This window comes from Athene noctua, chromosome 1 (assembly GCF_965140245.1).
Source record: "Athene noctua chromosome 1, bAthNoc1.hap1.1, whole genome shotgun sequence".
NCBI classification, from domain to species: Eukaryota; Metazoa; Chordata; class Aves; order Strigiformes; family Strigidae; genus Athene; species Athene noctua.
Window position 1 is genome coordinate 170,278,837 of NC_134037.1, and position 21,925 is coordinate 170,300,761.

Consider the following 21,925-nt stretch of genomic DNA (forward strand, 5'->3'; position numbering starts at 1 on the left):
TCATATGCACTGTGTAACTTGGTGGTTAAATGTGCTCTTCCATAGGCAGAGATTTATGAGTAGGGCTAGTAGAAATTTTCATTCAGGTAATTTAGTAACTTTGAATTATTGTTCTGGTCTTCGGTTAATGCTTTTGTCAGGGAGCATGCTGGTCAATCGTACTTGCTCGGTTACTTACCTAAATCAAGTTACGGTGGTACTGCTGTCGCTGATATAACAGCCTCAACAAAAATCAGCCTGGCAAAATAGCAAGAGGAAGTTTTAATTGTGGAAGAGGAGAAGGTACCAATGTGGGGAGAGGCAGGCTGAGCCGTTGGAAGCTGAGCAGGCTTTCCCTTCTCCAAGCTATATTGAGGCATCCTAGGGGAGGAAGGCACTGCTGCCTTTGCAGTCCCTGTGCTAAAGCCGAGAGCTCGGCAGGTGGCCACCCCGGCTCTCCCCCTTGCAGCCTCCCTTGCTCCTCAGAGGGCTCAGGGTGCCCTGGTGATGTCCTCTGTTAAATCCCACCCTGGGTGTGCTGAAAAGTGTAAAGAGCAGCAGCAGCAGAGGGGTCTTGCCAGCTTGTTCTGGCTGCAGGGCAGGGTGGTCTGTGGAGTCAGGGATGGGCCCAGGGGAGCAAGGGAGAGTCTGCCTGCTCGGGGAGGTAGGGCATGCATGCTGCTCGGGGAGGGGGGGTGGGGGGGGCTGCAGGGAGGAAGAGCATTAGAGCATGATTGTTTGTTGAAAACACCCCCTCCCCTCATCCTTGCAAAAGGCCGATATGGTGTGTCCTTAATTCCTCATTTAATGAGGTCTCTGGCACTTGAATCTGCTGGCTAAAATGCGTTTGAGACTATTAAATAACTGTTGGAAGCAAGGAAAGTATGTTCAGTCTTATATTAGTTCGCTCCTCTCCTCTACTAATTAGCTCTGACTTAACAGGCCATTTCAGAGTTTGGCCAAATGTCTAAACTCCTGAAAGTGCAGATCTGTTCTGCTCAGGGATCTCCTCTTCTGTATGCCCGCCTGTACAGCAGCATATACTTACCGGTACAGATTCAGGTCTCAGTAAAGGTTTTTTATCGTGGTGGTTCACCTCCTGCCCCTTGGGATAGCAGCTGATAAATCAGGAAGCTGAGTTTAACAGTTCTTGAATACCTCCAGTGTAGTGGCTTGGGCTCTGGTGGGGCTTGAGCCGCCAGCAGTCTTTATGCATCTCCTGCTGAGCGGCTGGCAAAGGGGCAGTGTGCTCTGCCTGCTCTTCCCCTTCATTTATCATCAGCGGGAGCCAGGGCTACTCGTCTCTTGCCTTCCCTTTCCCTCCAGTTTCTAACCTCACTGTTGGTGCGTTTGGCTTTAAAGCTCTTGACCGGGAACTAAGTGATGGTTTGCAACCTCTTCCATTTCCCTTTCTGCCTCCTGCAAACGATCTTACTGCTGAAAATACATTGCACCTTGTTTTACATAGCATTCATCCAGCGCTGGCTAAAAGCAAAGCGGTGTGCCTTCATGTGCACGAGCGGGGAATTTAGGAGCAAAACCAGCGAGCTGTTAGGTGCGACCCCTGCTGCAAGCCCTTCACCTGCTCGGTGTCAGTGGGGAGAGGAAAACCGCAACCGACACTGGTTGTGTCACGGAGCCAGCTTGCAGGGGTCCTCCATGGCTGCTGTGGTGTGGCTGCAGACCTGCCTGGCGACAGGAGCCAGTCGAGGCCCTGGCAGCTGCTCGTCCACTCGGCTCCTCTAAATCTACCAGTGTGACGACAACAACAACAAAAGGCTAAATAGCACAGGCAGGTGATGCTTACAGAGGGATCTGGTGGGATGGAAACTCCTTTTTTTAGCTTGCTCTGGGACTTGCTCATTTTCCTTGCTGTATAGCATGTGTACAGACTTTTTTGGAAACAAATGAAGGCACAATATTTCATTCCTTAAACTTTTCCTCTGACTTGGCGGTGCATGGTTTTGCCGTATGGAGAGTCTTCTTAAGCTCTGTCATGCCTTCTGGAGAAGGGTAAAAAAGGTGTTTGGGTTTTTTCTTTTGTCTTTTTTGTTTTGTTTTGTTTTAATTAAAAAAGGCCTGATTTAAGGGAGGTAGCCGTGTTAGCTAATTAATGAGCAATTAAAGCCGAGGAGTAAACTAGAAGTGCTTTAATTCTCTCCCATCTCATTTAGGTTTTGCCGGGCATTCTGAGAGCAGCCACGAAGCTGCTTTGTTGCCAAGGTGACTTGTAAATGTTGCTGAGGCGATGCTGCTCTGGTGCATTTTCATAGCACAAACATGATAAATTATGGGATGCATATGTCATGAGTCATAGGATTGTTCAGAGATCAAGTGATTTAAGCTATTGGCACGGACACGCGCATCAATACGGGCATGTGATGATCGCATGTCGGTTCATAACAAAGCTCTTCTAGCGGTATTGAAAATCATGCATGTGCAAGATTGAATAAATTCTACAAGCTGTGAATTTCTTGATCAGGAAGCGTGATTTTACCTGTTTATCTAATTTTCTAGGAGGAAGACACTACCCATTTTATCTTTAGCTGGGAAAAATAAAACCTGTTATGTTAAAAGCCAGATCTTAAGGCATGAAGTCATGGGGAAAAAGTTAAAGCAGTTTCTAGGTGTGAAAGTGAACGGTGTAATGTGCCAAAGCCTTTAGAGGTGATCCTCAGCATCTGAGCAAGGTGCCAGTGTCCCTTTGCATGGTAATACCCTGCTTTTCTTTTCTGGCTGGGCTGTGTGTATATCTGAACAAATGAAAGATGGAGACAGTAAACACGTCCTTTGCCCTGGTCAGTTATTACCTTCTTGCCACAGGACATAGTGCAAAAAAAAAAAAAAAAGTGAAAAACCAAAAGTCTGTGCAGGGAGAATGGCAGTCGCTTGTTTGTGCAGTGGGGTAGGCTTGGGCAGAAGGAAACAAATGTCAAAAGCTCCCAAGCAGAGGTACTTGAAAAAATGAAATCATCTGGGTTCCCTCTGTCCCATGGGATACTCAGAACTGGATGCTGAAGGTGACTTACGGAATTTCTAGCTGTTGCTGTGATCTCCATGCTGAATACTAGGTTTTAGCATTTGGATAGTCATTACCGACCTTGGATGAATAAAGGGTGCCTTGCATAAGTGAGCGCAATGAGAGGTTGCTCCAGGGAACAGGAAAGGCTGTTTTTAGCTGCCATGTTATTTGAACAAAAGAATTGCAGCTTAAACACTAAGATGTGTTTCCTTGTTTGCATTGCATGGGAGGGCCTGATCTCAAGCAGCTGACAGCAACAGGAAGATGGAAAAATGAAGGAAAGTTTTTTTGGGTAGCGTGTTTGTGTATGCGTGTAACTGTTTCTTGTGAGATTGTAACCCACACTAAGGAGATATTGCTTCAGGCAGAAACCATATGGGAAGAAGCATTTTCTTAATTCTTCCTTGTTTCTAGTTGGGTAAGACAGTGAGAAATGGTTTGAGTTGTTGGTGCTGGTTCTCACAGCTGGTGTGAGATTGGCAAATGCTGGAGGCTCGAGGAAGGAACACGTTTAGGAGTTTAATCTCCTTACTCATAGAGGTGTGTTGCTATGAGAACTCAGCATTTATCCTGTGTTTCTGGATATCTCGTCACTGTTTGAATAATGATGATACGAAAACTCCCAAGTATTTTGTTGTTGTTTTCTTCCTCAGGCGGAGAAAAAGATGTTGTAGATACATGGAGGGGGGGGATCAAAAGCAAATAAATTCTCCTTGTCCTTGTTGGGCATGCATGATATGCTTATGTTGCTGTGCCTCGTGTTGACATTTATATCTTAATTTGAGGAAACATTGCGTCTGATTTGGGTTGCTTGCAAAACACTTTGAGAACAGAGTGGAATCTGATAGTAAAATATTAATGGAGCCTGCGCTCCGTGAGGTGGTCACTGCTGTGCCAAGGGGAAAAACCTCTGGGCATGCAATGTGTCTGTGCAAGCTGCGTAGAGAGCCTGACAACCTGTGGCTTACGCCGTGTCCCGAACAGCAACTGACCTTTGTTCTTTTGTGGTGAAAATCCAGCTGTAGAAGAGGCAGGGAGCATCGGCGGCAGAGTAGATAGGCAAGGATGTGTCTCGCGCAGCTCCCTGGTTTCGCTGTCGCTGTCTTCCTGTGTTGATGCAGGATGATTACACAACCCAGATTAATGTGCGGAGATGTCGCTTCTCTAATGGTCTTAACCGCATCTAGCGGGACGGATTTCAGAGACATGTGTGCAGCGGGCAGTCCTTGAGAGGGATTTCTGGCTCAGCGGCCGAGGAGATGTAGCTCTGGTCGCCTGAGGGGTCCCCCTCGGATGTGACTGGAGAGCGCAGAGGCAAAGGTGTTGCAGAGCCGCTGGCAGCAAAGGGCTTTTTGGATAAACTTCAGTAGGTGTGTGCTGTTCTCCCTGGCATGTGGAGCTCTGGAGAAACGCCGACAGTGACAAGCTGTTAGGGAGGTTACAGCAAATGTCTCTCCCCGCCTTTTTATTTTTTAGCATGGACGATCTGAGCGAGCAGCACTCGGCATCCCTCTGCCAAGTCCTCTTGCAGACAGAGAAGGAATTAATCTGCAGCAGGTCGCTTTCAGTGGTGGCAGTCTGGAATTAGCTTGCTGTTTCCTGCAAGCCCCAAAGATTAAGACCATCAGCTCCCCCCTACAGCCTGCTACTTCCTCTGACCCTGCGAAATCTTCTCTGGGAATTGGTCAGGATGTGCCTGCCTTTTCTCAGGCCAGACAGTGTCAGGAGCAGGAAAGCTGTCCCGATCTAGCGACTCTCGGTGTGAACCATGGTGTGTGGCTGCTGGTACTGCTGGAGACGCGAAGTCTATAAACAGCAGGAGTGTGGTGGCGAGTGCCTTCACCTGATCTGTTTGGGGAAAGTGAGCATATAAGCATAATGTTTCCTTATGAAAGGGAGAAAAGTAGTAAATTGCATTAAAAATGTAAACTGAAATCTGATAGAAGCATTTCTAAAGTGATGCTTAAAATGTGGCTGGTCCAGCTCCTTTTACGCTGTGTGAAACAGGACTGCTGGTGCTGTGGGTGTGGTTATAGGGTGCAGCTGTTGGGCAGCATCTTCATGCCAGATGTGCGAGCATAGAATGTTGCCAGATTAATTCTGGTTCAGGGGGACACTGGTGATTTAGAGGCATAGTCATACTAAACTGAGATACCTGTTTTCTGGAACATGTCAGCATTGCTGGCTGGAAGAAGTGTGATGAACTGTGTTTTAAAGTCTTGAAGGGAGCAGGTGTTGGCCAGACGGCCTTGCGGAGAGGAGCACCGCCAAATAGCAGAATGGCCCGAGCGTCCCACTCGCCTGGAAAAAGTCAATGTTTTTTTTATTTTTCTTGGCCAAATATCTTCTGCTATTTTATAAAGCAGTCCTGCAGGCAGCTTCCCAAGCAGCACAAAAATTATGCTGGGGTGTCTTCTGGTGCCCACAAACATCTCCAGAACTCTAGGTGCTACTTGGAGCCATTTCCAAGCTGTGGTGAAGTAAAAATCTTGTCAGAGGAGTCTTTTTTTTTTCCCTCCTCAACTTTCCATTGCTGACAACAGGTATTTTAAGGACCGTCGTAAAACCAGAAGGTGTTGGCAAAAGTGTAGGAAGGTGCTCTTAAGATAAGGTAGGATAGAGTTGGGCTGCATCCAGAGGCTGCCGGTGCCTGGATGCTGGTGTGATGGGCCTCAGGGGTAACAGGAGGGGAGATGGGGCTGCAGGGGAGCAATGCCTGCCCTGGAGAGGGGGAATAGAAGTTGAAGGCCAGGCTATATGGGGGAGGAGGCTGAGTAAGGACAGGGAGAATCAGGGGGAGGGAAGGGAAATATTGCTGTCAGGAGTCCAGGTAGGAAACTAGCAGATGTATTGCAGGAAGGGAAGGCAAGGAGGGCTAGGAAGAAAAAGGATGCAGAGCTGTAAGGAAGTAGGACGGAGCATACAGATTGCTGAACAGCAACAGACATGCAGAAAGAGTATTGGTCAGCCAGGAGGGCTAAAATGCGTGGGAAAACCAACTTGTTTGTGAGAATTGTAAATAGGAAGCATATTAACCATGTTGCAGTCAGTACCTCATGTCTGCCTAACTGTGCCTTGGCTAGTTTGGTTAAACCCAAGAAAAAAAAACTATTCGAGGTGATGATTAAGTGTAATTTTAAGTCAAGCATCCATTTAGAATTGCTTAAGCTGTCTCTAACTTTGGGGAACAGTACTGGAGAGGGGAAGCTGAAGTTAGGGCGAGCATGGTAACGTGGGTGTTTTTGTGGCTAATTTGTCAGACTAGTTTTAGTAAGCTTTTCAGAGCTCATCCGCACGCTGCTGCTGGAAATATTCCCTGAAAAAATTGAGGTCTTTTTTAAAAGGAGGTGACAAAGATCACGTGATGTACAGTGACTGGCTGGTTTCTTGAAGTGAGGAAGCCTTTTTATAACCTTGGATTCAAGTAGTGCTTTTTGCAAAATATCACAGCTATTCTTAGTGGTATTCCCGTGTACGTGTGTGCGTGCTCCGTATCCCATTTATATCTATCTCTAGAAGAAGGGATGAATGCTTTTAAGTCAGACGCTGCAATTCAATGCGAGAAGTTAGGGAAGGATTAGGAATTAGTGAAAGACTAATACTTTATTATCGTCAGAAGATATTTTTGAAAACAAAGTCGTTGCAAAGTGGAGCTTAGATTATTATTGTGGTTTGGGGGGGCAAGGTTGCTTTCTAAAAAGGGTCTGCTTTTGATATCTAAAGATGTTTATTTAAAAAAGCATATTGTGAGGTTTCTATGGATACAAGTATTGTGAATATTGTACTTGTTAAATTGATGTAAAAACAACAAGGTGTTGTGCTTTTGGGGGTTTTGTACTTAACTGTAGAGAAAACTACTCCCTTAGGCTGACCAGAGGAGACTTGTTCTGAAGTACAATTTTGTGTTTATTTGCATGCCCCATGAGCCATAAGTTATGATGGAGTTGACATTGAAGAGATCAGAGAACATAGCTTTCTCACAATGAATTGTTTTGTATTTACTAGGTCTTGTGGTGTTTTTTTTTTATTATTTTTAGGTAACTTTACTAGTACAGAAAACAACCAAGGTCACTTTCTTGAAACTCCAGAGGAAAAAGATCTCTCAAATGAGAAATGTTATTTAGAGAGACATTCTATATATGAAAAAGCGGAAGACCAGCCAACAGAAGATATTGGCCAACATCCATGTCCACGTCTGGACAGGAAGCGTAAACATTCTGGTGAGAGAGTGCAAAATGATGGCAGCCAAAATGAAAACTTTGTGGACGAACTGCAGGATGAACTTATATCAAAAGCAAAAAAGAAGAAGAGCTCCAAAGGTAAGACAGCATTTTGCTTTTGTTTCTTTCAAGGAATGTCTTGTGAAAGGAACGTCCCTTTGGCTTTAAATGTGTTTCCATTTTTGAACTTGATAGTTACTAATGTGAGCACTGTCATTTCACTTAAAATTATATATATGTATATATATATATGTATGTATATATATGTGTATATATATATATATGTATATATAAAAAACTTGGTATATAAGGGTAAAGCACTAGTCGTTGGACACTGTAGCCACAGCAGTGCAAGTTACTGTAGTGCATGTAACCCTTAATGAGCGAACCTTTAAAATGCATAGTGTGGTGCTAAAGCTGAGACTATATGCCCCGAAAGTGAAATGTAGCTTTTGTTTTAAGTTGAGGGGGCTTTTTGATTAATTTTTAGTTATTTTTCCATTAGATGACTGGCCTGAGAGGGAAATGACAAACAATTCCTCTAACCACTTAGAAGAGCCCAATTGTAATGAGGTGACCAACCTGAAGGTGTGCATTGAATTAACAGGGCTCCATCCCAAAAAGCAGCGTCACCTGCAGCATCTTAGGGAACTATGGGAGCAGCAGGTGTCACCAGAGAGATCCCCGTCCGGCAAGTTGGGCCGGCAAAGCAGGAAAGATTTAGCTGAGGCTGTTCAGCCAGAGGCCACTGCAAAGGTCAAAGACTTCACAGAAGAAAGGCACACCAAGAAAAGGTCAGAGGCCAAAAGCAATAGAAGTTGGTCTGAAGAGTCCCTCAAAACAAGTGACAATGAACAAGGTATGCAGAGACTACTAGGGAAACCAGCTGGCTTTAGCATTTACAGTGACGCATGCTGCCACCGATGTTAAGGAACTGTCGAGCTTTTTTTTTTTTTTTTTTCAGTTATATATATATATATATATTTCTGTAGATGTCCATTTGTATAAGGACTGACACCTGCTCTTTAAAAATTGCACCGTAGCTGATATTTGGCAGACAAGAAATTGTGTTTGTGTATGTGTGTGTAACTATGTGTTTGTGTGTGTGTGCGTGTGTGTGTTTTGGCTTTAAATACTCTTTCATAGATAACGTGAAGATGAAGTTAATGTCTCTAGAGGAAGAGCTGGCGGGGGGTTTACAACGCGGGCATGCTTCTGGGTGAGGGAGAGAGCAAACAGGCTGCTAGTTGGTGTAAGAGTGTTTAACCACATAGAGGCTTTGAGGGGCTGTGACCCTCTGAAACAGCGTCAGCACAGCTAGCAGCTCTTGATCTCGGGAACCCAACGCCTCCAGCACCCTCAGCACTGCTGGGTTTCCCTGCCTTTCCTAGGGCATATGCTCAAGAGCAAAGCTCCTCCTTTTCCTGAAGAGGATGCCTTGCTGGTTCATCCTGAGCATGTCCTGTAAACCCTTGTGGCCCCACTCCCCAGCCCCTTGGCAGAGATCTTCCCAGCAGCTCTCTCCTAAGGGGTTGCTTCCTCAAAGCACATCAGCTATTCTTGACCTGTTTCTGGCTGCTTCTTTCCTCCTCAGTCCTCTTCCTCCTTTTCCCTGTCCTCTTCACCCTTCTCTGATTATTCCCTATCCTGGAAAGAGAGCCCATGGAGGCAATCTGCCAAATTTTCCTTGAGATAGATCATTCTCCTGTCCCTGCTGTCCTCAGCCCCAAGGCACGTTGTCTGCTCTGCTGGTTTTCCCCTTCCCTATGACGTTTGTTGCCATAGCTTGGTTGGAGGACTGGTGGGGAATGGCAGCATGCAGCCCACGTGGCTGGTTCCCCTCGTGTGTCCCCTGCACCTTGTCGTGAATCCCTGTCTCCTGGGTGCAGCAGAGAGCCCTTATCTCGTCTTTCGGCTTTTCAGGTAAAAGGTTGCAAATACTTCTATTTTATTCCTTCCTTTCCTCTTACTATTCCAAGTCCTCTGCCTGCTTTTGAGGAAAGGCTCTTTATTGGAGGGGAAGCTCTGAGTTGGATGTTTGGGCTCTTTCCTCCTTCACAGACCTGGGAGCTTCATCAAACTGATAGACATTCGCCCTCCAGCTGGCCCGACTTGTAGTTTATCTGAGATCCCTTCAAAAGAGAGAAGCATGAGGAGAATGGATCCCCTTGTCACATGCCATGGGAAGGACCATGCCCAGGTCATCCTGCACCAGTGACAGTTTTCCTGGGTAGCATCACCAAAATGGTCACAGGCAAAAGTATTGCCCTCCCTTCTGTCCTAAAGCTCCTCATCCATCTTTCCCCTCGGTAGGATTATTTGAGGGCAGAAAACCCCAAACTTTGATGCTTATCGATGGGGAATGTTCTCCAAAAGGATTTGTGGAGCAGGAGATCAAAACTTAGTTTAAAAGGAGCTTTGACTCTTACTTGCTTGCTTCATGTGGTGCCTTGGTGAGCATGATGTTGGTTCAAACATCCCTGCCCATCACCTGCTCTGCTTTGTACTTTCAGAAAGAGATACCTTGTAGAGATTAAATGAGGGTCACTAACAAGAAGCCGCATTGTGTAAGGATTCTCTAGCTTTCCCATGCTCTGCTTCCTGTGGCAGTGACATGCTTCTCTAACGCATGACCTCAGGAAAGAAAAATAGGTGGCTCCGGATTTATGCAGTTTCTGAAGGCATTCAGATTCAGTTGCCCCATGGCTATGAAAAACCTCTTGGTTTTGGAAGATGCTATAAAACCATAAACCTGACTACATTATGCTTCACCATTCATTGTGCAGAGGCACTGGAGATCATTCAGACCACTTTGCTGATGGTCCTCCAGCTCTGCTGAAGTGTAAAACTTTGAATCTCCTTTTTTCTTAGTTCACTAGGACAAGGACATTTTTCCCCACTGTGCAGCAGAATGTTCTCTGCATGACAGTCACATGGGGATGGAGACTTCCAGCTTGTCTTTCTTGCCTAGGATTAATCCTCAAACTTTTCTTTAACAAGCAGATATTGTGAATATGCCAATATACCTTGTCACTTGCAGCTTTTTTTTTTACTCTGGGCCTAGGAACAGCTGTTCCCAGTGTCCAGGCACTACCTGTGAATGTGGCAGTTGCTGTTGTGGAGTAGGCTGGTTGTATCCCAAGAAGCAGGGCATTGACGTCTGCCCCCATGCCTGTGAAGCCTTAGGCTAACAGCAGGATGGTTTGTCACCTGTGCCTGCAAATCTCCAGAAAGATGGAGGGTGCTGACCTCTGGGCTTGTAGCTCTAGTCTTGTTCAACCTAGGATTTTAGTCTGGGAGGAGTCATGTGTTACACTGCAAGCTGCCACTGTCACCCCTCTGTCCCCTGGTCAGTGCCTGCTGGCTGGGTGACCAAGTGGTGACTGCTGGAAATGTTCCTCTGGTGACTCTTTGGCTGTCGCCTCTTTGCAGCCTCACTTGTGGGTCAGACCCACAAGAGCTGGCATGTGGCTTGCCTGAAATAAGGCAAGCAGGCCCTCCCTGCCTCATCCCCCTCACGAGGTGATGTTGCCCGTGCTGGTTTTCTGGGGTGAAGCAGGTCGTGAGCGTGGGGATGCGTGCAACCTCAAGGCATTGTGCCACTCATGCGGACCCGTGGATGACGTGGGAGCCACGGTTTCTGCTGGGGTCTCAGCTGAGCAATAACCTCCTGGCGCTGCTGGTGGTGTGGTAGCCAGCTCTTCTGACAGTCCCCCAGGGAGCTGCAGCCGCTCACCCGGCGTGAGGAGAAAACCTGGGCAGCTGGGAAACAGAAGCCCCAGGGAGAGGAGCTGGGTGGATCTCACCCACTGGGAAAGCCTCTGACTGCCCCTTGGAGCCACCTCGGGTTGCAGGCAGCGTGGCGGCCGCTGGCTTGGCAGGCAGGAGGAGGCAGCTGCCAGGATGGGAGCTGAACAAGAGAGCATTCAGGTGACGCTGCAGCAGCTGCTCTTCCATGTGGACCTCTCTGCAGCTCACTCCTGCGGGAAGGGAAGCAAGTCCTGCTCTGAGTCAAACTCACCACAACCCACATCAGTTGGACGCCTGGGGTTTTTTTGGGTTTTGGGATTTTTTTTTTTTTTTTTTTTTTTTCCATGGATATTTGGGGATATTCCTGCTCACTCTTGTTTTTCTTCTCCCTTCATGTATGTAGTGATCAGAAAGATGGGGTGGGATTCCAGGATTAATTGCTTGCCATCTTTCTGCCTGTGTTGTCTTGCCTTTCCCAGGCTGATGCTTGGCTTTTTCTGGATAGCACTGGCCTCTTGCAACATTATTGATCCCGAAGCTCCTAGACATAGTGTTGCTACTTTCCATCTCTTGGTTGCAGTGCACATTTAGCCTGGTGCCTGCTGTCACCACTGAGGAGGGTCAAAGTGGAGCACAGAGTTTACGTGGAGCTTGCAGGCTGGAGTACACATTTTTTGTAGTGATTAAACTTCTGATTTTAATGCTTCAGCATTCCTGCGTGGGAAAGGCTACAGTTCTCTGAGATAGGCTTCTCTTCCCATGTTTTTTTCTTCCATCCATTTGGTATTTCTGTCATTCTTTAGACCTGTGAATTTTTTTCTTTCTATTCTAGTTTTTCTGTATGCAGCAGTTTCTTAGTTCCCTTTGCACACATCAGACCTCATCGCTGCTGCTTTCTACCTTCACCATTTTTTTAGTAAGTGATTAAGTAGATAACGATGATACTTTTGTATTGGAATTAGGTTTTTCATGTGCTACTCCAATTAGTTAGTTGGGAACAGGAGAATTAAACAGTCCTTACTTCATGCTGTCTGCAGAGTTGGAAAGACAGCCTTGCATCCATAGGCTCAGCCTACGACTAGGCGCCTTCCTTCAGGATTGCAAAGCCGAAAAAACTTGCTGGATTTTTGCTGAACAATCTGCACATCGTGTGTCCCGTAAATTCCCTGACATCTGCTTGGCAAGCCGTGGTATGCATCTTTTTCTACAAAGTGGCTCGAAAGAACTGAGGGATTTCTGTTTTCATCTTTAATCTAGAAAGCCTTCTGCAAGTTGCTTTCACAGATCTATTTAAAGGGAGACAAAAGTGTGAAGCTGCCCACCAAGAGGATTCTAGATTTTATTTTCTTTTTTACCGACTGGCTCTGGATCGAGTCTCTTTAAATAAAGGTCTCTTCTCTGAGCAACTGCCTTATTTGCTCCTGCCATCTCTTCTGTTCTGAAAGTACCATCTCTTCAGAGACTTCTCGGAGCAAAGGAGTCTCTTTCAAGTGCTCAGGGTTTTTTCCGCACCTTCTCTCAGTGGTGTGGTATTGTTTGGCTGAAGTGTCCCTTCCTTTACAGCAACCTTTAATTTTTCTGCAGAGGAGTTGGTTCTGAGGTCACCTCAATTCTCTTCCCAAGGGAAATTCAGACTATAAAAAGTCAACTTTCCTGTCCTTGTTTTGTTGTAAACCTGCTTGCACTCTGGGGGGGAAAAAAAAAAAAAAAAAGTAACCATGTTTTTTGCATGTGGCCCAGATTGTGGGATCCAGCTTGTTAGAGCTAACCCCTGGAGAAAACCCAGCCCTACCAGTATCCTGCCCCAAGTGACAGAGCACTGGCCTCAGTTCCCCGATGTCCCAGGGCTTTCTGGTCTCACCGAAAGACTCACTTCTGGACAGAGTCCTCGGAAAAACACAGCCCATTGCTTTTCCTGCAGAATCCTCATGCTTTTTGATAGAGAGTTTGCGCAGGGCTTCTGTAGGGACAGCTCCTTAAGTAGCCTCTCTTCCCTTGTTTTGTTTTTTAAGTAAAAATGCTGCCAAGGAGATGTTCCCCATCTTACTGCCATCTTGGGGCTAAGCTCAACATTCCCCCCCCCAGTGCTGTCCCATTAAGACTTCTTCCACGCTCCCACTTCTCTTGCTTTCCCCTCCTCCCCCGCCATCGCTGTATCTGCCCTGTGACCACACCTAGCCAAGGGCGGACAAGCCCGGCCAGGCCCAGGCTGCCGGAGGAGTTGGTTCCCCTTCAGATAAAGCTGTTCCAGGTAAGGAGGCGAGTTTTTCCCCCAGCGAGGCGGTGCCATGGCAGCTTTCCGCTCTGCCTGCGGCGGCTGGGCTGCAGCAGCGCCGAGCTGGCACGGCATGGCACAGCACCCTATGGCCTTCGTGGTGCCTCGGCACCCAGCGTGGGGCAGTTTGTTTAGCAGATTTTTATCAGAGCGCTAAGACTGTTAACTTAACGTTAACTGGCAAGATGCTATTTACAATTTGAATGTGGAACGCTTAAAATATTAATGATTTGAAAATGTAATTGGTAGATCTCTTAAGCAGTCGAGGAGCTTGTGTTAAGTGCTGGCAATGTGTTTTCCATGGGCAATGTGTAATGCCTTTCCTTCCCATTTAGGCTTGCCCGTATTCCCAGTGTCTCCGCACATGAAGAGCCTTTCATCCACCAATGCAAACAGCAAAAGGCAGGCTCAGCCAAGCTGTACTCCAGCCTCGAGGTTGGCTGCCAAACAGCAGAAAATTAAAGAAAGCCGGAAGACAGATGGGCTGTACACAGACGAAGAGGAGGATTTCCAACATGCATCTCTGCTGCAGAAATACAGCGAGTGTGAGAAGCCATCAGGGAAACGTCAGTGTAAAACAAAACACTTGGCACTGCAGGAGAGGAGAAGGAGGTCATCTCTGACAGGGGATGACACCACAGATATCGAAAATGCTGAAGATAAGGTATCTTTATTTAGACTTAATTGTCCACCAGCCTCTCAGAAGGCAGAGCCAACCTGCTTAAAACTAATGCGCTGTCATGCGTGCAGGATAGCGGGTATTGCATTCACATTCGTCTGTGGATGCTTTGCACATTTTGTATTTGCTTTTCTTAACCCGAGTTAAAGGCACTATCGCAGGGGGTGAGGCATCTTGCATTTAAAAGCTGTAGCAGGTCTTTCTCAAAAAAACTAAATATGAGTAGAAGAGTGTAATTCTTTGCTGGCAACATATAATTCCATCACTGTATTGTGAAAACGGGGATTAAAAAAAACCCCACAATAATGGTTTTGACAGGTCACGGTAACGAGGAGAGTCAGGAAGCGACCAGAGCCTACTTCAGACTGTGACTCCTCGCCAGCCAAGTCATACGAGCAGAAGCTGTACGATCGCCTGCAGCAGACTCCCTCATTACTACCCGTCTCACAGCCCTCGCAGCTGCCGATCGCAAGCCCCCCTCAGGAGACCACCCCGAGCCGTCCCATGCCACCCGAAGCGCGGAGGCTTATTGTCAATAAGAATGCAGGGGAAACGCTGCTGCAGCGGGCGGCACGCCTTGGGTACGAGGTAAGGGTCCCTCAGCATCCTCTGGGATGATGGATTTTTTTTTTTGTTTCGAAAGTTAAAGCCCTCTCTCCAGGTTTAGAGATGGAAATTTTGCAAAGCAGCAGCTTTGTGAGTTTGGTTGTTGAAATTTGCAGGCCCCTTCCTCCTCCCCTGATGCATTCCCTTCCCCAGCGAGCAGGGTCTGGGGGCAGGTCTCTGTGGGAATGAGTCCCCACTGCTGTGGGGTCAGCTGGCGGGGATGCAGGGGAAGAAGCATCCCGCCTGAACGAGCAAAGGGTAAAGTTTTATCAGTAACCCCTGCTTCCGTTTAAATATAAACCATCTGCAAACAGAATTAATGTCTTTTTTTAATAGTCTTTATGGTGATCTTTAGTGAGCTGTATGATTTTTGCTTTTGTTATTTGTGAAGAGCTTGTAGTTTAGGAAAAGGGTTTTATTTTTTGTTCTTTTCTCCAAGGAATATCTGGTATGTGACACAGGATGTAACGCTTGAAGTGTCCTCTTGCATGATCAGATGCATCATAGGAGCACTCTGCATGCTTTATGCTTGGAGTCTGGAGCTGCTCAGCGTAGCTGGAACAATGTTGTCTAATGAAACGACCTCTCTGTTGCTACAAAAATCAGAAACCAATGAATCCCCTAGCTCTGCTGTTTTAAAGCATGCTTTTATTGGGGAAATATGGGCATGTAGGTAGGAGCATCGTTGTTGCTCAACTTCAGATCTTGCAAAGAGGTGTTTTATTGCAGAGAGAGATTGCTGCCTTTGTCACGGCTGCAGTGTTTGCCTTGGTGGTGAGAGGACTGCTTGGACCTTAGAGCTGGCCTTGTGGCTCGTGCTGGAAGGTGGCATCAACCCTGGCCCAGGTGGGGCCTACCCAGCCCCAGGAGTTTCTTGAAGCCCTGAAGAGGCCTTTTTGTAGCTGGAGAGATTTGTTTGGAGAGAGGCATTCTCCAGGTCTGGAAAGCAGCAGGGTTTTTTGGAAAGGTTTTGCTTACCCTAGACAAAGGCTTCTTATAACCCAGGGCCCTTCAGCTCTAGCTAGGAGAAGTGGTTGTTACAACGTTGCTATGGTAATCTCCATAATTTAAATGATTTTATTTCTTACGGACCTAAAATTTCCTATGGATCCAAAATCAAAATGTGTTGTAGTGTGTGCTCCAAGCTATTGGTGTGCATTTTCTTCCTTCGTGGTGTCTGTCGGGGTGAGTACACTTAGGTGCTTTGCTTTCTGTTCCTGGTGTGCTCCACTGAGCACAGCTCAATGGGAGCAGCTCTGAAACTCAGTGATGGGCTGAGGTCTTGCTCAAGCAGGGGCGAAGGGATCTCTGTTTCCTTTGTCGATAGCGGGAACTCTCTGCACCATTGGCCATTAGCAGCTGGTTGCAGAAAACAGGGGATGCCTGGGCTCACCAGGGTGGAGGTCCTGGGTCCCTGAGGATGTGTACTCACCATGCATTGGCTGATTGGAGATTTTGGTCTTCTGAACTTGCATCCACCCAAAAGTTAAAGTGACCACCACATTTTTAATAGGCTTAAATATCACAGTTGTTCGACTTGAATGTTCATCCAGCATTGACAGTGCAACAGTGGGTCCTGTTGTTGGGGTAGTGCAGGGCAGAGGGGAGAGCCTGGTCCATGTTCCTGAGCTGCTGCGGGGATCTGGCATCGTCTGTGTCTCTCAAGGCTCAGAGCGGTGGGTGGCTGTGCACCCTGTCAGGGCTCATTTGGCCTGTGGTGAGCTGTGATAGTGTGGTCAGCCATGGAAGCTCTGTAACTGTGATCTTTTTCTTGCTAGTGACCAGACTACTGCAGTTAGTAGAAAGCTGAATTTCCTCTTGTCTCCAGAAATATTACAATGGTCAAGTAGTTACAAATTCCTCTATTAAAAAAAAAAAAAAAGTCCCAATGGGTCGAGGTAATTTGCTGATCTGTGACCTGTGGCAGCTGCAGATGTCTGTTTTCTGCTGTCCCCGTTAGCGGGGCAGCAACCTTTGGTGGCTGCAGCATGATGGCTGGGGGCTGATGCTGAAGCAGGAGTGCTGGGTGCTCATGGGTACATGGGGGCTTCTTCTGGCTGCTGCAGTGGCAGTGGGTAGCCCTGCAGCCCCTTGCCAGCTTGGTGGCAGGGGAGGTGGACGATTTTGCATTACCTGGGCCACACACAGCTTGCAAAGGGACGCTGAGTGCTGATGTCGGACTCAGAGCTGGAGGTGGCTGGCAGTGTGGGGCAGCAGTGAGCCCTGAGGGCAGCAGGAATGTTGCATGGGGCAGAGCTGCACCAACAGCTCTGCCCTGAGACTGGATAAGCTTGTGCCTGCCCTTGGCAGCCTGCCTCCCTTTGCAGCAGGGATGCCCTGCGGCCGTGCAGGGATCCTACCCCAAACCCAGAGGCAGCGCTGGCACCTTTGGCATGCAAAGGTGCTGGCAAGCTGTATATATCGCTCCTGGACCCATGGGGAACCCAAATGCTGCTAGTTCACATGCCTCTGCCCTACTCTCAATCACATGGTATGGATGTGCTGCCTATAGTTGCGGGAAGGACACAAGCAGTTTTGATTTTGCGTGTAAAAGCTGACACGAGGGTGAAAAGTCGAAGGACAAATGCGTCTTGTGTCTGGTCAGATAAATTGCAGGACTGCAGCCAACAAAGCTACTTTAAGACAGTGCGGCAAACAGTCTTTGGCTCTGGAAATCCATATGGTCTGAGGAAAACCCTGCTGAAGCTGGTGGAAAGCTTTGCCTTTTTTCACTAGGCTTGTGCGCCAGGCCTTGCTTCATCGGGGTATTAGCAACCCATCCCAGTGTATAGGCGCTCTGAAATCCATTCTGTTTTCCCCATTTGAAACAAATGACTTGAGATAATAGTAGTCTTAAAACTGTAATTTACTTTTTGTGAAGGGGGAATTATAGGGAGCGTAAAGTCTTTTGGGGAAAAAAATTACAAAAGGCTTGCGTAATGAATTTGATGGGAGAGGAAACACTGGCTGTCTTTGTGCTGTTTGTTGCTTTTTGGTGTGTGTCTGGACTTGGAAAGTTCTCTGGTGAATTTGGAATTAAATCCTGCCTCAAAAGGCAGTGAAAGTAGAGGAATGTGTGGTGTGTGATAGGGGTAGGGGAAAGATGGTGTTTCCAGGGGGTTTAAACACTCAGGAAGACAAGGCCTCTCCAGGCAGGGGGAGAAAGTTTACACGGGGGATGCCTCGCGTGAGGTCTGGTCCTGGGTGGCACTGCCGTGGGATCAGGAGCTCTCAGGCATCATCCTTCCCTTGTACAGGAGCTCCTGAGAATCATCCTGCCCTTGCACAGATCCCCTAGGGCTCCCTCACCCCGCCTGAGCATCACTTCTGGGGTCTGGCATATAGTGCTGCAGGGAAGCATTACAGCTCAGTTTGTAATGCCTCACCCAAGGCCAAGAGCCTTGTCCAAGGGTGGAGGGGAATAGTGCTTCTTGGTGTCAGCATGTGTGCCCAGGACGTGGAGGATGCGCAAGGGGAGGCTGACCCCTTCCCTTGGAAAAGGGGCAGAAGCTGCTGCAGAGCACAGGTGGGAGAGACTAAAGCGAAGGGCACCTCTTTGTAGATGAGGATGGAGCATGCATATTTGCATGCGCCTTTTAACGTTGCTGTTCGCAATTTGGCTAACAAACTGCAGGCAGCTGAAGCGACAGTGGCACATATCTTGGCTCTGTTGTGCTAGCTTGACTCTTTGGATTCACTGCGAGTGATTTTCACATTGCTGGTTTAAACAGAGCACCTGAACAGGCATTAAATTGCCTCGTGGCACTTTCACAGCCTTTCTCTAACATTAGCAAGAGATGCTTATGAAACTGAAAGTGTGTTTGTGGCACCACATGTTCCTGTATTCGGCAGTGATGGCTAATTTTTTTGTAAATTGAATAAATCATGTTAAAAAAAGTTAATGAGGCATTTAATTAATTAACAATGTAGAGTTTTATGGTCTTTATGGTTACATTTTGTGGTTAATGACATTCTTCTTATAGCCTCTTAACACAGAATTGCCCGACAAAATTAGCCTTTTCGTCCAGTAGTAGGTATTCCGCCGTAGGACGAGCCTTTCCTTTCTACAAAAATAGATGAAAGGTCTTTTATTTTGAGTTGCACAATCTATTTAAATGGTAACTGCATGCTAAAAGTGGAGCTGAATACAGCAGCCGCTTCTGCTACCTATATCCATCTGCTAATTTGCCTGGCAGGGTGGTCTGGTTTTGAAGGAAAATTCATACCTCTGGGGTATAATTTTGCACAGGCCTTTCTTACGGGCTTGAGCGAGTTGCAGGGTAAAGAGCATCTGTTCTGGAACGATTTTTGGCCTTTGGGCTGATCAGCAGGAACATTAAGAGCCCCTGTTCAGTGAGAGGTGGGACTGTGGGGATCCCGTGTTAAAACGGTGGGTGCATCGGGTGTAGGCAGTGGACTGCTCTGTCCCAGTGGCAGGTGAGGAGGGGGATGCTCTGGTGTCTGGGACGGGCAGCTCATTAGCTCCCAGCTTTAGCCTGGTTAGTGAGGGCCTGCTAAAAGAGCAGCTTCATGCTGTATCCTGGATACCAGCTCTCGGGTCAGGTATACCCAGAGCACAGATTATTGCGGGCTTTCTGGTAGATTTTGAAACGGGAACAATAAATGCATAGCACCTGGCAGTTGTTTTATTCTCTTGTTTTGGCAAAGCAAACATCCCCAACTCCCCTCCATGCCGTATCTGGTTTTGCAAGGATGTCATTCAGCCTTCGAGAGGAGCAAATGCAAAATTAATGGCTTGCCACTAACCTGGGAACGCGGGGGCTATTTTGTACATACAGAGTCACTTAGAAATGTGTTTGTTTTTTTCTTTTTGCATCTAACACAAATCGAGGAAGAGTCTCACCATCCTAAATTTTTGGTTGAGTGATGGAGCAGTCATTGTTTCAAGGCCGCATGACAGCGTAGAGCTGAGTCTGGCCTAGGCTTTCAACCGTGGTATATCTGACTGTAAGATGAATTGTGTTAAATTCACATGGCTTCCCACGGCGCGGGGCTCGTTATTGGAACCTAGCGCCTGGCTTTAGTTCTGCATGCAGAAAACCAGGGTGGGTGAAAATGGGATTTCCCTGATCTTGATAGAGCTGGGCTTTTTTTTGTTTGCCAATAGCAAACCGTCCTTTGTGTGTCTTAAATGTGTTTTGTTTCAGGTCATGCGCTTTTTTCTTTTTAAAATCAAACTGACGTCGGCTGTGCTGCTGTTGTGCTTGCAGAATTTTCTGCTAAAAAATGCACATGTAAGAGTAAAAACCTTCCTGCTAGCTTTACGCGTGGAAGTTTTGAGAAGTGGAAAGCTATGAGTTTTGTCCGTGAAATTTGCATGTTCCCCCTCTGCGATGATTCCTGATGTTGGGGGATGCAGGAAGGTCCCTGCGGGGCGCAGAGCTCTTGGTGCTGCCTCGTGCAAGCTGGTCTGCTCGTGGGAAGTCATGGTCTCTGCTATGTCTCCTGAAGAAATGTGACTTTCAACAGCTCCCCCTTTTCCTTTTGACTGATCTGTCTCAAAGAGAGTAACATAGGCATATCATAGGGATTTTGTGGTTTTGCCTTTTTCTGCCCCCACCTTTTCCTTCAAGAAGAGAAATCTGCACATCTCCGCAGCCAGAAATAACTCGATGTATCTGTTTTTCCTCCTATTTCCAGGAAGTGGTTCTGTACTGTTTGGAAAACAAGGTGTGTGATGTGAATCATCGTGACAACGCAGGTTACTGTGCCCTGCATGAGGCCTGTGCCAGAGGCTGGCTGAGCATCGTGCGGCATCTCCTTGAGTACGGGGCTGACGTCAACTGCAGCGCTCAGGATGGAACTAGGTGAGCAGCACCTCCGGCCCGACACTGGGTGGTTGCTGCCACCAGGCAGCGGTTTCTTTGGCCATGATGGTGGGAGGAAGCGGCCCTTCCCTCTCTCTATGCCTCTCCTTTATCCTCCCCTTGTTCCCCATCCCGAAAACCCCGAAGCAGATAATGCTGCCAGGGTCCTCTTGCACGGTATCCTCCTTACTGCTGATCCTTGGGCAGGAGCGTGCAGGACTCGGTGACCTCCTCCGCTCTCTGGTCAACAACGTGGTGGGGGCACATTTTTGTTGTGACTTGAGTTCAGTGTAATTTTTTTTTCTCTTCTGGGAATTTTAAGAAGTTGTGCTTTATGGGTTTTTTTAAAGAGTTTGTGAAATTGCCAGCTGCAGGGCAAGAAGAGCTGATACTTGAGCTGCAGCCCTGCTCATATGAGCTTTGAGTGGTGCCGAAAGAGCGGGCTTTGCCTTGTTAGCAGGGTTACTTTTAAAAGCACTTCAGGCTTTTGCAACAATTGGGTGTGCGAGTCCTATATATGCCGTATAAAAATGTTGTTTTGCTGAACTGTCAAACTATCTGCTCGTTTAATAGTTTGGATTTTTTTTTTCTTTTTATCCCGAATTAGCCTTTTTTAGTTTCCTTCACAGAATAGTAGGGGTACTTAGTCCCCGTGCTCTCAGTTTAGTGAGCTTTTCTGGTTTTTTTTGTGGAGATAGAAATGCTGCTCCGCACCTTTGTTAAGCTTCTTGTGCATCTGAAGTACCTCTTTGACCACCTCTGCGAGGCTGACCTTGGGGTAACTTGTCCTCAGCATATGCAGAACATTATCCAGTCTGTGCATTTTGGGGATGGGTCGCTTTGTATTCTGCGAAGCTCCCCCGCAGCTTGTTATCTTAAATGGTTTATCGAATTCACTATCACCATCTAAATAGCCTGAGAGGTAAAATTAGCATAACTAAGAGTCTGCCTCTTTTGTTTTTAAGCTCTTTATTTATTAACTTGGGAAGGGAAGAGTCAGGAAAACAAAAGTCCCAAGAGGGCCGATTAGGATGGTCCATTAGAAGTTCATGATGGTCGGACGTTACCGGCCCATCACAGCTCAAAGGAATCGTTTCTGGAGAAACATTAAAACTTTGTCTGGGTTGTCAGATTCCTTCTCCATCTTCCACTTCTTTGTAAGAAGTCTCAGCTTTCTGGGCTGATGAACAGCCCCGGATTTTCTGCTGTCTCCAGCTTTAATATGTGATCTGTGAAACAGCAGCAAGTTGCCATAGAAAGAATCCTAAATTATTTTTGTCTCACTTGCTGGAATAGCCTATATAGAAAAATAACCCCAGGAAGTTTCTGACCAGTCTTAATCACCCACCAGTTCAGAGTCCACCTTTTATTTCGATTCATAGATGGAGCAGATTTTCAAGAAAGAAACTTGGCTTGTGTATCCTGAAAAGTTGTTTTGGGGAAAATGCATTTTAGAAATGAACGTGGTAATGATCTGATCGTAGATGGCAATGTCAGAACTCAGCTTGCAGTTCCCTTTCTTTTCTGATGGCTGACTTATTTTTTGTTTGCAAAGCTGCCCAACGG

General features: G+C 47.0%; 1 protein-coding gene across 8 annotated transcripts in view; it reads left to right on the plus strand.

Annotated features, from left to right (window-relative positions):
• The window catches only part of BCOR (BCL6 corepressor), a 59,225-nt gene that overhangs the window by 27,845 nt on the left and 9,455 nt on the right, over positions 1 to 21,925 (plus strand). For 5 of the 8 annotated variants that reach the window (XM_074905262.1, XM_074905243.1, XM_074905232.1 and 2 more), the window contains 5 exons: positions 7,039 to 7,320; positions 7,727 to 8,080; positions 13,582 to 13,910; positions 14,244 to 14,513; positions 20,193 to 20,359. In XM_074905262.1, coding sequence (XP_074761363.1) covers positions 7,039 to 7,320; positions 7,727 to 8,080; positions 13,582 to 13,910; positions 14,244 to 14,513; positions 20,193 to 20,359 — 1,402 coding nt within the window. The remainder of the gene's footprint in view (positions 1 to 7,038; positions 7,321 to 7,726; positions 8,081 to 13,581; positions 13,911 to 14,243; positions 14,514 to 20,192; positions 20,360 to 21,925) is intronic. The other 3 variants (XM_074905279.1, XM_074905288.1, XM_074905297.1) reach the window with 2 other exon arrangements.